Genomic DNA, 15989 nt, shown 5'->3' on the forward strand with positions numbered 1-15989 from the left:
CCCCTTACAGTCCCCTTGACCACGGCCCTCCCTGCAGTCCCCTTCCAAGCTTGAGCAACAAGACTACATAGCAGTGAGACGAAACTTGATGAAAGTCTAATCTTGGAAGTACACGCCACAGAAATTGGCTTGACTATGTTTTTCACAACTATCCACAATCCTTAAGTAAGTATTCTACAGAACCTCTGATGATGAAGTATTTGTGGGACTTAGGAAAACCGGTTGTGAACTGATTCGCACTTTTAACATATTTACCCAAGAACTGTCTTCTCCAAATTGCTGTGTTTTCCAAATCGAAGGTGTTACCTGGTCCTTCTGAAAAAAAAGCCTTAAGCTGATGAAGAGATGATATATATACATCTCAGAGAAATTATTCTGTTCTAGAAGATCAAATACACACAGCCTAACTAATGAATTCCACTATTTTATTTATTTGAACAGTATTTGTATCACAAGACCAACGTACAAATAAAAATGAGACAAAATTTAAGCGTTCATGTACATGGCTGAAGGAGGAAGCATTCTGTTGGAAAATTTTCAGAGATCCACAAACAGCAGTGGATACAATGGTGACCATGCAGTTGAGTTACCCTGCATGACATAATCTTGGCAAACACATTCCTGGGAAGGTCAATGGCTGAGGAGAAATGCTCAAAGGAAATGACGATCAGGCTGACACTGGGGCAAACATGCCTCAGCTCCACAGCAGCTGTTACCAAGTGAAGGCTAAGCAGGCAGCAAGGCACACCATGTCTCCCTGCCATGTAGGTCAAGAATGGCAAGCAGGAGACACAGAAAATTCCATAGGATGCCTGTTTGTCTTCTTTGTTAGCTTAACTAGTATTTATAAATTTATATAGCTCTCGAAACATAACATGGCATTTTACAAAATACAGTATGAACTAGAGAGACGAGATTTCCTGACTATGTGAACTGACAGCCTGAAAAGGCATAAACCAAACCAATTCAGAACAAGACAGAACAGATTGGCAAATGGTTGTTAGAGCTGAAATAGAGCTTTATACAAGAGGGAAGGGAGGCCACTTGCCATATATCAACTGCAGGCTGCTCCAAGTGTGAGCAACGGTATGCAATAAGGCAAAGTCAGGAACGGATGAAGGAAATTACAATACTGTTCCTATGGATATAAACCCAAGCTATGTCAGTGGGAGTCCTTTAAAAGTGGCTGGATTTAATATCACACATCAAATATCTAATGCACATTGAATACTCTCCTAAACTAAATCAATTCAGTTCCCAGCATGACGCTACTAACATCTTGGTATTTTAAATATAAGACACAAGAGCTAACCACACCTTGTGCTTAGGGCATTTACGAGAAGGGATGTCCACATGTTCCAATTTCCTACTCCAAGATACAGTAAAAATCTCTTCACTGAAATACATTGCACCAAGTAAGGGGTTAAGTTCAGAACACAGAAGGGTTGTATATAGAAGATAAACGTATATGAGTTCCCACAGTTGTCCCCAAATTATTACGCCAGCATTTGCTGAACACTCATCATACCTTTCCAGGGCTTTAGTAGCTGTACGCTGCACAGCCGCCTAAAATGTTTACCCAAAGAAAAATACATAACCCAGCAGCTCAGGTGCCAACCTCAATTGATCTCCAGACACAACCACAAAGAAGTCAGTATAACAAATATCTTGATTGTCTGATCATTACTTTTACAGTGTTTCCCACATTACAAAAACTCCAAACCAGACCTTGAAAGTACAATGGGCTTAGGCCATACATGGGCCAAATTTAATGACACAAGGTTCCTTGATAGTTTTACATTACCTGCAATTTTTGAGTCAGTCTCTACACCAGATTATATGGGTTTTTTTCTGTAAAACTGGAAGAAACAGAGGATAAAAAATGCCTCTCACAGTATGTCTAAACCAGTTTTCTCCGGCAACTGGCAAAGGGGACTTGTGCAGCCCAGTTTTGCCCTGAGCAGGCAGGTTACTCCTTCCACACGTTACACTCACAGCTGGATGCTTCATATACCTTTATAACTCTTCAGCCTGGTGTCAGTTTTTAACTGGAATTTCTTAACTTCTCAGGCCTTAGTGTAACTCTTGTCACAAAGGATTCAGGCTTTTTAGATACAGTGTACGTGTAGCAAATTTCAAGATGACTTCAGGTTAAACTGTATATAATGACCTATGTAGTTTCTGTTGGCTACAGAAGTCCCCAATAGCTTTTTAACCTTTCTTTTGCTATCATCATCTCTCTTTTGTCCTGTTTCATTAACTGTTTTTATTTAATAACCTGTAGCTCAGGTTTAGTATTATTGTTTTCCTTATCTCCAGTACCCAAGAACTCTAATCAGTGTAATCCAGTGTATGATAAAAGTGCACTGGATGTGATTTCTTTGAAAATTCCAACGTAAAATGAGAAAGCCAAATAAATCTTATAATTGATTTAACTCATACCCTTCCTTGGCAAAACCAGGACAGTACCTTTCAGGAGGAAATGCAAGGAAGGTGAATGCAGGGAAGGTGGGCTGCGACACGGCGGGACCCATCGATGGCTCAGCACTTTGAGTTCATGTATTTCATCACACTGTGATGGGTTACTGGGTTCTTAATAATTATTCTTTGTAGAAACATTAAGACGCACTTTGAGGAAGAAAAAGGTATTCAGGCACTGTTTTGTCAAAAGTCTACAAAGTTTCACGAAGAAATGCTGTGATCAAAAGAGCAGTCACTTCAAGGTAAGAACTCTGACTAATATCTCATTCTAAAAACCAGGATCAAATTGGTTCCCTGTGACCTTCTTCCTAGAGGTTTTTGAAGCCATCAGGAGGTGTTTGCTTGTTCTTGACTGTAAAGTTAAACTAATGGGGCCATCCTGAAATCCAAAACGAGGGGATTTGATGAGGCTGCTGTGGCTCGTAGCTTCCTACATCCTCCTCGGAAAAACACTTCACGCACTGAAGCCTTAAAGAGTAAATGGCAAATGTGTTTCATGAGTTGAGTTCTCACTTAAGGCACCTCCACAGGCCCCGGGTGACCCAGCGCCATTGCACACAGCCACCCTCTGCCGTGGGTGCCTTGAGGGACACTTGTGAGGGGCCACCACAGCCTGCTGCCAGCTTTTATTCACTTAGTGGCCCACGGGCAGCCCGGTCACCACGGGGAGACCAGTATCCCCTGCTCCTCTGAAGAGCTGCTGCCGATGGAACCCGAAGGGACAGATGACAGCAAGATTACACACCCCTAACGGCCGCCTGCCCGCCATGATTGATCGATCGAGTCACGCCCCGTGCGCTGCCTTTTTAAACGGTTCCCGCCCTTCCCCCCCCCCCCCCCCCGCGCCTTCACGGCGAGCCCTGGGCCCGCCCCCTCCGTAGGTGCGGCCTCGCCCCCAGCCGCCCTCGCCCAGGTGAGACCCGGCGGGGGCTTGACCGCCGCGGGCCGAGCGGCCCCGGGCCTCTGTGGCGAGCGGCGGGGACGCGCCGGAGCGGGAGGGCCGCAGCGGCCGGGCCAGCCCCGGCGGCGAGAGGCGGGGGAGCAGGCCTGGCGCGGGGGGCCGCGGCCTTGCCGCTGTGGTGGCGCAGGGACACGGGGCTGCGGGGGTGCTGGTGCTTGAGCTGTGGGTCTTGTGTCAGAACGTTTTATGATTGAATTTTTAGATGAGTGAAAAGCTTGATCTTTTTTTTTTTTTTCCTCAGTTCTGTGAGTTGTATGTAAAGGCTGGCTGTGCTGCTTTGCACGTACGAACGCCAGTAATCTTGGTATAGTTATTAATGGGTTTTCTGCCCATTTATTATGTTAACTTGTATTTTGAGAAAATATGTAGCAGTGTTACAAACCCAGCTTTAAATATTCAATATGTGGAATTCATTTGTCTGGCAGATACTAAAACCCTTCAGCAGTGATGAACTGCTTTCTCTGGTGTGTCCCAGCCTACCATAAATCAGCGCTGGCTTTGGGCCCGTGACGGTGAGTTATATGTATTAACAGTCTTGGGTCTCAGCCTATGTTCCCTGCCAAAAGTAGTGTATTTGTGACATTTTTCAATGCAAATTAGCAGCAGGTGCAAATTCACTTTCTTTTCTTTCACACTTTTGACTACAGCTTTTTCAGCACTGGGATGTTGACCAGAGAAATGTATTTGTGTACTAATTCAAAGAAGCATGAAGGTCTGTTTGCATTTACTCTTTGTGAAATACACTTGCTTGTTACTTACTCGGGACTGATTATTTGAATTGTGGGGCTGCATAAACACAGCACACTGTTGAAATATTTGCAAGTGAAACATTCTAGTTTAAAGAAAAAAATATACAGAAGAAGATGCCATAGGACGGAGATAATTTTGCAGGGTCTGAAGTGGTTTGTGTGAATGGAAGGGCTAGAGGGCCCTTTGGACTGCTGGTGCTTTATTTTCAGTGTAGGAAACATTGTGAAATTAATGATCAAAGTCAGTGCACAAATCATGACCTCACAAGATAAATCCTGATAGGAATCTGTTCTTCCAAAGATAAAGGTCTTTCATTGTCGCTTAGCTTTATAAACTACATTCTTGATGGTTTGTCATTGACTGACGCTTTAAGCCTGTATTTCCAGTTGGACAAATCTCCTAAAGTACATGGTTGAGGGCAATAAAAAATAAGTTTGATATGTGACTGAAAAATGAAAGAACTGCTACTTTATGGAATTCTATAAAGACGTCATAGAACACCTATTTGTTTGACCAATATGCGAAAAATTGAGGACTTGTGTTTCAAGATGCTGTTGATGTTTCTAAAATAGTCCCTTAGGATTTTAAGCACTCTTGATTTTTAGAATTTCTGGAGAAGCTGGGAGGAGGGAAGATGAAAAGGGAAAAATTCTGCAACTATCAATTTTCCAGACCATTCTCGCTTTTGTTTTTTAATCATAGGTTACTATAACTAAAGACAATAATATTTGATGTACTAAAGACAATAATACTTGATGTACGAGGAAAGCACCTCTTAATATTATCTCAATAATTACATGACAAATATGTAATTCACTTAATGTTTTCAGTAGCTACCGATCTTAATAGCAATCGTAATTTCTAGTCTTCATTTGTAGTAACTTCATGGAAATTGGGAAGTTACAGGTAGGCAATATATGAGCAAAAACGTCTTGCAGTGTCACTTAAAGTATTTGTTGCCTTTAGGAAAAAGAAACTGACATTTCACTGATGTGTTTGTAGTCATCAGCTCTTTAGTATGAATGAGTTGTCTGAACACAAATGCTTACAAAATATGGATCTAGTTTGCCTTTCAGTAAAGTTAGGAGAGCCATCTTGTTATTAATTTGATAGTTACAAGGGTCATCAGTTTTTTGAGTCTCTATAGAATATGTAGCTTGCCTGTATGTATGTCAGTTTGAAAAATAACTGCATTGGTAACAACTTTTAAGCCATATTGTAAGAGTGAACTGTATTTGACAATTTGAAATTTGAAGATGTCTAGTAATGGTATGAGATTTCTAGTCCTTCAGTATAAGTGTTCATCATACCACACTTTTTGTATTTCTTTATACTACCTCATACTTCCTAGATGTTTTCATATAGATCTCTGCCCTTTCTGTGATCCATCATGAAAGTCTTTAATTATGTGATCATCTTTTCTATCTTAAGCATGTAATTTGAATGAGAAATTTAAGAATTGATGAGTAGCAGAAGATTTTTGTGTGATATAGATGTGTGTCTTTATGGTGTTTTATCAGTGCATGTGTGTTCTTTCTGTGCTCGGAGCCAACTGAGAACTATTTCTATACAGTATAGTGTGGAGATAAATGTGATGTCAAGCCAAAGCTAATAAGCACTGCTGAGAGGCAAAGTGTATTAGCACAGTATTGAACCCAAGTTAATATATCAAGATGGCTTCCACTCACACTGTATGCAGAGCTGTTTGCATCTTCCTTCAAAACCCTGTATGGTTTACCATTAGTGGACTGGCTCTTAGGAAAGCCAGGTATACCTTATGAGAAAACAGTGAAGAATATTAAATACTACTTTCTATGTATTATGTGTAATTCTGGCTGCAGCAGTGTCTGCAAATACTGTAGCTGTCCACCTAACTGAGGAGCTTTAGCCTTTCCATCCTTAAAGAAGGTATGGTAATGAAAATGAAACTTGGCCTCTACATACTACACAGTAAATGTTTGTTCCAAAATACATAGCATGATTATAGTCAGCAGAAGACTTCTGAGCAGAATATTAGTAGTAGTCTCTGAAGGAGATGAGTTATTCTTTTCAATCTCAGAACTTCATAGTTTTCATACAGTGTCTCTCATATCAGGACCCTCATGTTTGTTTAGTCTTAATATTTTACCCTGAGATGTATTAAGGCATACAGACTGCAAAATATGAGGGTTGTGTTAGGTGCATGATGCTTGGCAGATCTGGAACTGATTTTTTAAAGCAAAAGTAAGCGGCTTTGCTGCAAGGAAAAAGCAGTGTCTTCCTTCGCCCCTCCCTCACTTAAAAGTAATACTAAATAAAAACCGGGGGATGGTGAAATCCATAGTCCTCGAAGGACAAGTGACTAACCATGTGAGTGTCCTGGGTTTGGCCAGGACAGGGTTAATTTTCACCAGACTCCAGGAAGGGGCACAGCCTGGGGGTGGGGGCTGACCCCACCTGGCCAAACAGAGCCCGGTATTCCATACCCTGTGATGTCACGCTGGGTTCCGGTGGGGGGGTGCGGCGCGGCAGGGACTCACTCGCGGCTTGGGAGCACACGGCGCCGGTCCTGTCCAGGAGAGCGGGTCTGTTTTTGTTGTGTTTTCTCCTTATCTGTATCGTTGTTGTTCCTGTTCCCTTTGTTTGCTGTTCTGTTAAACTGCCCTTATCCCAACCCACCAGTTTCTGCCTCTTTCTTTTCATTCTCCTCCGCACGCCGGCAGGGGGAGGGGCGGCCGCGTGGCGCTTTTGTTGCCAGCGGCAGCCGAAACCAAAACAGTGAGTCACAGTACTATACACTTACTCTGAATATGTACCATAGGAGGGCATGACTTCTGGCCCTCTTTCACTACCAGTCCTTCACATTTAGCTTGGCAAAGTGAATCAGAACAGTAGGTCACTCTGAGATTAGTTCCACAGTGCCGCTACTTCTCAGTAAGACATGAATCATGCGATTTTGAGTAGTTCTGGCTTGTTTAAAGACTGTAAATAGTAGCAAAGATATGGCTGCAGACAAAAAAAAATGAATGAACAGTGATCTCTGAAACTATTGCTGTGTATGTAAATTGATTTTATACAGGAGGAAGAAATAATACACTTGCTTTAGAAGTGTATTCTTTAAAAGGCATTTCTAAAATGCCTAGTTTCTAGTTTAGAATAGTTCAATATAGCTATTAATGTAGTCATTCTTAAAAAAAACAATTATGCTGACTGAACAGGTGGGAAATTTGTATGGAAGATGGTCTAAAATGTAGAATAATGCAACTGGTAACTGGTGTGTTAGATGTGCAGTGGCAGTATTAAAGTGATATGATCAAAATACTAATTACGGTTTTTGGTAGGCCTGTTGCAAATACTGAGATTTCTAAATTTCATTTTCCATATAATTGAGAAGTTTAAAATTAACTAACATTTCTGGCAACAGCATGGGATAGGTTTCTAATATCTGATATTTTTTCCTTTTTTATTTTATTTACAGACAACTTTAAGACTTAAAATAATTGTTACTGATTAAAATAATTGTGGTTAAACGTCAACAGGTTGCATCATGTTTTCCTAAATGAATGATTATATACTTTTTAAACTAGAATGCTGCTCTAAACATTTTAATGTGTACATTCTTTATGAACTCATGCATATTGTCACTGAATTTCTAGTTTATTTGCAGTGTGTCTTTGTATAAATTTTTTTAAACTTTTTCTCACATTCTGGTTGAAAGAGCTAGACTGTTCTTCACAAAAAGCTGCACTTACGTTGTCCTGGTCAGCATATTGTTTTTATCTGTTAAGAAAATGGTTGCAGGCTCAAAAAAAATCCAGTAATTCAAAATAATTTAATTCTGTAAGTGGTCTATGCCTGAACTGAAGCAAAGTATATCAGATAAATGAGACACAGTCTTTTGAAAGGATTTTTCTATGAGTTGACAAACACTTTCAGTTTTCACAGTGGAAGTGCCTGTTGTCTCTTGTGACTCGTTCTACGTGTCTTTGGAGACTGGCAGCTACCTTTTCTGTTCAGAGTCCTTTCACTTTCTGTTGACTTCAGGTGAAATGGCAGACACCCAGCATGATCAAAGAGGGCCGTGGGAGGCTCCAAGTGTCAGTCCCTTCACTTGGTTTGAGTTGTACTAATGATCCTCAAAGAAGAATGCTGAATGTGAAAGAAGATAATTTGTCTCAGAAGTCTCTGCCAAATATCTCTAGATGGAGTGGTTTCTATTGCAGCTGTTCCATATGTTTCTCTTTTTCTATATTAAATGTTAAACTCCTCTTTAATGGAGTATAATGTTTTCCAGTGGGCACTTGATAACAAAGAATAGTAAAAAAATGTGTATTAAAGATGATTTCGAGCATTTTTTAAAGCATGAGAAAGCCTACATCGTTAAAAATAAGGGCTGGCGTAAAAGCACTGGTTTTACTTGGGCTGTAAGGAAAGGCAGCGCTGAGTACTTAGTGCGTGAAGAGAATGTTTTCCAAGACAGCATCATTATTAATATTTTTTTTATATTAATTCATTTGCAGTAGCACTCTGATGCAGTTGATATACATTCTGTACCCGTGAGAAGTATTTCCTAATAGTATTCATATCTTCTAAAATATGGTTGGGGTTTCATTATAGGATTTTTTCATGTCAACTTCTGTATAAGTTTTTTTGTGTTTTTGTTTTTTTTTTTTCAGTGTAGTCTGTAAGTGTATTTACTGATTGAGAAGCTGAAATTATTTTCTGCCTGTGGAAGCTGAAAAATGTTCAAAAATCAGTATCAGGTAAAACAAATAGTTATATTTTTTACCCGCTTTCATTTCACCTCTGAGAGAACTCAAGTAAAATGGCTTCTTCAGATACAGAAGTGTTTTGAAATGCTTTGTTATTCAGTATTTTTATAGAAATGTTACGAAATAGTGGGTAGCTGCTGTTGCTGTCAGGTCTAGAATGGACACCAACATGGTGTTACCTTATTAACCAGGGAAGGCACACCATCTGCTCCCACCCAGTCATGGAAGCAGGCCCAGCTCTTAAGGTATAGTCAGACAAGGGAGGTTGGTTTATTCTCTTGATCCAGCACAGGGTTGTGACAACACTAGTCGCAGCATTTGCAAACCTTATTATCCCTTTTACTGTTTCTTAGCCTTCCTTTTCACCACGTTTTGCCTCCCTTTCTCTGCACCAGTCCCCTCCAGAGAGACCAACCCACTGCTAGTTACTTTTTCCCTGCTGATCCCAGGTGTGCTACATCTGTACCCAAAATTTTATTTCTGATGCTGTTACCTAGGCTATCTCAGCTTTGTATGGTATTTTTGATACTGTTGCCTAGGTGCTGTTGGCTTTGCAGGATTGTGCTCCCCAAAAGATGCCCCATACTCCCCTCAAAATGATTGTGGAGTTTCACAGTTTCTTGCTTAACTCCCCCTTGGTCACCAATGAGATCCAACTATCCTCCACAGCACCAAGTAACTTTTGTGAGCTTCTTGCACCAGTCTTTCTTCAGCATTTTCATGTGTCATGTCTGGTAGTTTTCCATGTCCTGTTCAGTTAATTTAATGTCAAATCAGGGCCTACTCAAGGGCTGCAGTATTAACAAAATGTATATATGTGAGAAAAAGCCACTTGTTAAGATTTGCTGCGAGTACGTACAGCTTGGCAGCTAAGAGTCTTTTTTAACTTTCCAACAGCTTGATCCTGTAGTCCTTAAATATTTTTATATTTATACAAAAATATAAACTTTCAAATTGATAGTATGCCATATCTTATAATCTTTTTATCCATTATAAATTAAAAAGAATTTTACAAATGCAGTTTTGGGAATGCCGTTTTGAATCTCCTTGTAACTTAGTAAATCTAGTCACTGGGGTCACCCGTGTGACTGGAAGCTACCAGGTGTGGGTGGGCAGAGGAAAATACCCAATTCATATACAGTGCAGTGTTGATGCTCTCTGGAAACATAATTTGAAGAGCATTTATTTTGCTGACAAGACTGCTCGCTGCTCTTGCTCATTTTGACTTGTGTACAATCGTTTGGGCAGCTGAGCATAGAGAGAATTGGCGAGCGCAGGCAAGTAGGAATGAGAAGGGAGCAGCGAAGTTGTAATGATTGATTAGGTCAACCATGCTGCTGAAAAAGACGCTTATCAAGCTATGATGTAGTCAGCCGCATTTTTTGTGACATCAGATGTGAAAAATATTGAAGCAAGTAGTTCTCTAAGCAGAGATGTTAAAGCCTACCTCCCCAAGAGCCTATGGTTACGTTCTTTGATGTCTAAAAGGGCCTATGCTCTGTGTAAGGAGTTTTCACCTGGCAGGGACATTCGTAATCTTTTTCCAATATTAATTCTCTGATGTCTCGTGAAGGCTGCAGCGTGAGTACAGTCCTTACCTTTTTATGGTGCCACTAGTAGGATCTGATCTACGTGGCCACTGAAGTCAGCCCAGAAGAAGACAGAAAATTTTTGTGAGTTTCACGAACTGGTCAAATCAGGCTGGAATTTAGTAACTAGTATAAAAGTTACTGGGAAGTGTCTTTGACATATGCACGTATGTGGACAGGTTATGAAAACTTCATTTCCATAGGAAATAAGACAAAACGTCTGATCTGCAACAAATTTTTCCTATTTTTTAGCAGTATGTTTTAAAACTCGCTTAATTTGGTGAGCTGTAGAAATAAACCATACCAGAATGTAAATTGCTAATATCCTGCATGGTTTTAGAATTTTTGCAATAATTTTGCTTTTTAGAGCATGACATTATAAATAAAATAATTAAAATATTCCGTTATATTCCTTCAGATTTATGTTCTGATCCTCTAGTAAAGCCAAATATTGACAATGGATTGCTGTGTTATAGTAGTCTAGAAGCTGTTACTAGTATTCTGCTGTCTGACTGATCAGTAACACTGACTGTGGTACCAGCCTGGTGTGGGGAGGGATTGTTTGTGTGGACTTATCTTGACCATTGATGATTCTGTGCTGAACGTTTGGTTGGATGATTATCCTTAAACTGTTTTGTCATAGGGTGGCCCATTTGTTGAAGTGTTCAGTGCTCAAGGCAAGAACCCAGAAGCAAAATGGAAGATTTTTGGCAATCCATCAGCTATACGGAAAGTAAGTTTTTAAAGAAACTTGTAGAACCTGGAGTAGAAAACAGAAAAATGTGAATGAAGCTTAAAATTAGAAGGTAATGAGGGATTTGACCTGACAGTGGAGTTGTCAGTTGCGGTTCTGTCATTATGACAGAATAAACGACTACTTGAATTCATTCTTTATGCCTGCTTGCAGACTAGGTTGGTCACAGTGCAATTTTGTAGTTTAAATATTCAGGAGGTAATTTTGCTATTCTGATAACTAATGAATTGAGTTGAGCCTGTTGGATCATGAGTCCTGTTTGTCAGCATTATTTGTTCATTAAACAAGCAAGTAAAGGACGTATTTGTATGAATTATATTACTGCCCTCATTTGAACTACTGTCATACTTGCAGTGCTGTCTGCTGTTTGTGATTTAAAAAAAAAAAAAGGTAGCTTAGGTAGCTTTACATGATAGTAGCCTGGTTGGTTGTGAGGAGAAGAATTCTGTCTGGATACTTATGTCTGTTTATTGTTCTTTTTCATAGGAGTATGATAAAGAAGTAAAAGGCTTTGTTTTTGTACTTGAAGGAAGCAGTCAAAACAAAATGCAGCTACCAAAGAAAACTAGACAAACTTGTAAGTATCAAATAATCAAATGTCTTTGATGTAGTTCTGATTATTAAATCAGTTCTATATTGGAATGTAAAACTTGCATTATTCTCCCTGATTTAGGGTGTAATTCAGTATTAACAAAGTGGTCTTTCATTAACTTTGTAGCTGGGCAGTTACAAATAAGTAAAATGTATAGAAATACCATGTTAAAGTAAGTGCTGTAGGGAAGATCCCTGTTGATACATCTTGTCCTAATGGTGCTAAGTTCACTTCTGTACCTGATCCTGCTACAAACTGATGTCTGGCAAATAACTTCTGACTCCATTCAACACTTAGTCAATGATTCTGTTGGCATTACAGAGTGTGAAATAGGTTCCTGTCCCCTTTCTCATTTTAATTTTTAAAGTATTTTTGCTTTTATGTATCAAACAAGCACTAGCAGTAAAAGGAAGTCATACCCACATTTCGGCTACGTTTATGTAATCAGTCTTTGATGCGTAATATGGAGTGTTTCCCCAGGTTGCCTATTGCTTGCACAAGAATAAACCAGAATCAAAGCAGTCTGCTTCTCAGCAATCATCATAATTTATGCCTTAAACTACACAGCAGGGTATTGTACCTTATAAGGCTTACAGTAGTGAATCGCGCTGGTTTAGAATGAACTGCTTCCTTTTGAAGAAAAATTGTGATGGTGATTTTAGGCAAATGGAACAGGAATCTTCTAGTATACTTCTCGTGCAGGGCGTATAATTACAAATTAGCTTTTCCAAACATACAGAAAAAATAAAGAAATTATTTAGTGTGGTCATGCTCTAGGGCCTTGAAGATTAATCTGACTTTTATAAAGGAAATTCACTGTTATCTTCAGTATAATAAATATTAGTCTAATCTGTCTGAGAAATGCAATGTTAATTTGCTTATTGCCAATGTTACAATAAACTCTTACAGCCTAAAATGAGGATTGAGAATTAGTGTTGCGGATTATGACTGCTAAGAATAGTTTGGTTTTAAATTTACTTTAGCTAGTGTTGCAATACTACAGTCAAATTTCCATCTGTCAAGAGCATGGGGCCAAGCTCTTTTCAGTGGTGCCCAGCGACAGAACAAGGGGCAACAGGCACAAACAAGCATAGGACATTCCATCTGAACATGAGGAAGAACTTCTTGACTTTGAGGGTGACAGAGCACTGGAACAGGCTGCTCAGAGAGGCTGTGGAGTCTCCTTCTCTGGAGATACTCAAACCCCACCTGGACGTGATCCTGTGCAACCTGCTCTAGGTGACCCTGCTTTGGCAGGGGGGTTGGACTAGATGATCCCCAGAGGTCCCTTCCAACCGCTACCATTCTGTGATTCTGTGATCTGTTACCGTTCTGTCCCCCTCTGTCTTTTCCTCTCTGGAGGTGTACGTACCTCACGTATTTCATTAGTGTCAAGTGTATGATCTCCCAATTCTACTGTAATCTTTGAATACTCTTCCAAAATAAAAGATGTTATATATACAAATATAATCCAAAATTTTAAAGTGTCATTTGACCCACAAAAGAAGGAAGTTCTGAACTGGCGTTCTTTAGAAGAGGAGCTAATGTTGCTGTTGATTCTTAAGTCAATGAAGAGTAGCCTGTGCTCTCCTCAGTGGAGTAACTAAGAAAACAACATCAGGTTCAGTTCAGGCAGCTTTGTACTGTCTGTTTTCCTTTGATAGGGAGCTACTTGAATCCTGAAAAATTTCTTTTGTTTGTTCCCTCAGTTAAGCTCCTTTGCAATTGTTCTAAAAATCAGAAGCCTTCACTGAGCATTGTCATGATCTGGATTGCACTTTTACCCAAGGGATTTTTGCAGTTGTTTAACAAGGTGTATATTGTCACAAACATGAGAGCAAGTTTCATATGACTAGAAGATAATCTTGATAGGAAAGTATTACTTTATTTTAGAATTCTTTTGATATATTTGGTGTCTACCTGCTGTTGGAACACAATGTAGAACTGTAAGTTAAAAAAAAAAAAATGTTCCTTTTATTTTCATGAGAATTCCACCAAAGCCACAGATGGGACTTTTGAAACAACACTTCTGTTGCAATTTGGTTTTCTTCAGGTTTTTCTTGTGTTCACATGTTTTGTGAACATTGGGCAATAGTGTTGTAGGAGCATAGCTGTACAAATTTGAAAAACTTCATGGTGAAATGTGCATCTGCACACACACAGCAGATGTATTTAATGTTTTTTTTTTCCCCTGTTTCTAGTGAGGCTGATCCAGCAATTTCTGACACTTCAGATTTTTGTGCCACTGGGACAGGACTTCTCCACTGAGTTACTGTAAGATGCATAAAATTTTCTTGAATATTTAATGTAAAGTGAATGCCTCATTGCAGCCATTAATTGTAGTGGCAGATTTTGCATTAAAGTAGTGACTTATCAAGGGAATAAGAAGTAATAAAGCTAATAAGATCATTATTTCTTGCATGTTTTAAATAGTGACATTCCTTTGAAGACAGAACAACCTCTAAAAATCGTGAATGAAGGTGAAAAATCTGAAGAAATGGGATGTGAATTTATCAAACATGAAAATATTGGCTCATGAGTCTCCTGAAAATTAAAAAGAAATTTATTTATAATATTACAGGCCCCTTTGGTTCAGGGCAAAAAGAAATACATATTCTAATAATCGATGGAGAGAAAAAAACAACCAAACAAATGGTAAAAATCTAGAACAATGTTGAATGCTCAATTATGTCCATGCTGTAAGGAAAGAGAGATACAGTTGAAACAGACTCCTTTTTTGTCAGTTCAATGTGAAATGATTTAATACACTTTTAAACTTGGACAATTGTTAGTCTTTGGAAACCATTTCTCCCCTAGTGGCACCAGCTGTTTATAACCAGCACAACCCACTCAGCGTTGTAGCCAGTAGAACATCTAAGATTTGGATTAGCAAAAGAAATATTATGTCATTAGAAACCCTGCAAGAAAAGATGGTGTCCTGGTTTCAGCTGGGCTAGAGTTCCATTTTCTTTCCAGTAGCTGCTGTGTTTTGGATTTACTAGAAGAATGTTGATAATACACTGGTGGTTTTAGTTGTTGCTGAGAAATGAAGGACTTTTTTCCATGTCCCGTGTTGAGCTAATGAGCAGGTGTACAAGAGCTGGGAGGGAGCACAGCCAGGCAGCCGGCCCAAGGGGGCCAACAGAAATGTTCCATGCTGTAGATGTCATGCTCGGTATATAAATACGGGTTGGCCAGAGGGCAGGAATCGACAAGTTCTGCGATAGCTGCCTGGGGATAAGCTGCACAGTAGGTTATCAGGTCATGACAAAAATCGTATTGTACGTTGCTTATTTTTCATATTCTTTGTATTTATCATTGCTTCCTTTGTTGTTGCATTAAACTGTCTTTATCTCAACCCACACATTTTTCTTTTTGTCCCTTCTCCTCCTCATCCCACTGGAGAGGTCGAGGAGTGAATGAGCAGCTGCGTGGTCCTAGTTGCCAGCTGCTGAGTTAAACCATGACTGATGAGTGGAACGATACGTAATTAAACTGAGTAAAGTCAATGCAGAATTTTGGGTTTGTTTGTCTTTCTGTAACTTTGCATTCATCTGTACCCATAGGTGTCAGGTTTTTTTGATTGTCTGGAGCAAGGGGAGACGACTCTTGTAGGTTTAAGTCAGAGGACAAAATGAGATGCTGAGGAAATATCATTCCAGCTGTACTGTGGTAGAGAAAGTGTTCATTATGATGTGAATAATCTATTTCATAAAATTAGAATGGTGTAAGTAGAGTCATCTTGGAATATTTTGTTATTTTAACCAAGAATATGCTAGTGTGAGTTGTCATATTTATTAAAATTCCTCTGGAGATTTGTAACAATCCATGCAGGTATTTTAGTCTCAGTGGTTTGTGAGTTAGTGGGCATTTATAACCTACAGCGTGTTGGTAACATTATACTTTGCTCTGTGGCATGCTTAATTTCTAACATGATTTTAGAATCTGAACATTGAGGAAATCTTCAAAGGATAAATTAACTTATTTAGCACAGATCTTTACCAGATAATATTTTCGTTTTTCCGTGGAGCATGAAAATGTGAGAGAACACTGGGCTCAAAATACTTCCTTTAAAGACAGCTTTGACTCTATGGCTTGAGATCTTGATGCA

At 39.4% G+C, this 15989-nt stretch overlaps 1 protein-coding gene across 3 annotated transcripts in view; it reads left to right on the plus strand.

The window, feature by feature from the left end:
• The first annotated feature begins 3322 nt into the window (after nt 1-3322).
• CFAP20DC (CFAP20 domain containing) overlaps nt 3323-15989 on the plus strand; it is a 92078-nt gene continuing 79411 nt past the window's right edge. The window contains exons 1-7 of one of the 3 annotated variants that reach the window (XM_075433050.1): nt 3323-3394; nt 3868-3954; nt 4090-4154; nt 8848-8934; nt 11176-11265; nt 11773-11863; nt 14080-14152. In XM_075433050.1, the coding sequence (XP_075289165.1) occupies nt 8914-8934; nt 11176-11265; nt 11773-11863; nt 14080-14152 (275 nt within the window). In that variant the 5' untranslated portion in view covers nt 3323-3394; nt 3868-3954; nt 4090-4154; nt 8848-8913. The remainder of the gene's footprint in view (nt 3395-3867; nt 3955-4089; nt 4155-8847; nt 8935-11175; nt 11266-11772; nt 11864-14079; nt 14153-15989) is intronic. The other 2 variants (XM_075433049.1, XM_075433051.1) reach the window with 2 other exon arrangements.

The sequence above is a fragment of the Opisthocomus hoazin genome, chromosome 11 (assembly GCF_030867145.1).
Source record: "Opisthocomus hoazin isolate bOpiHoa1 chromosome 11, bOpiHoa1.hap1, whole genome shotgun sequence".
Lineage (NCBI taxonomy): Eukaryota > Metazoa > Chordata > Aves > Opisthocomiformes > Opisthocomidae > Opisthocomus > Opisthocomus hoazin.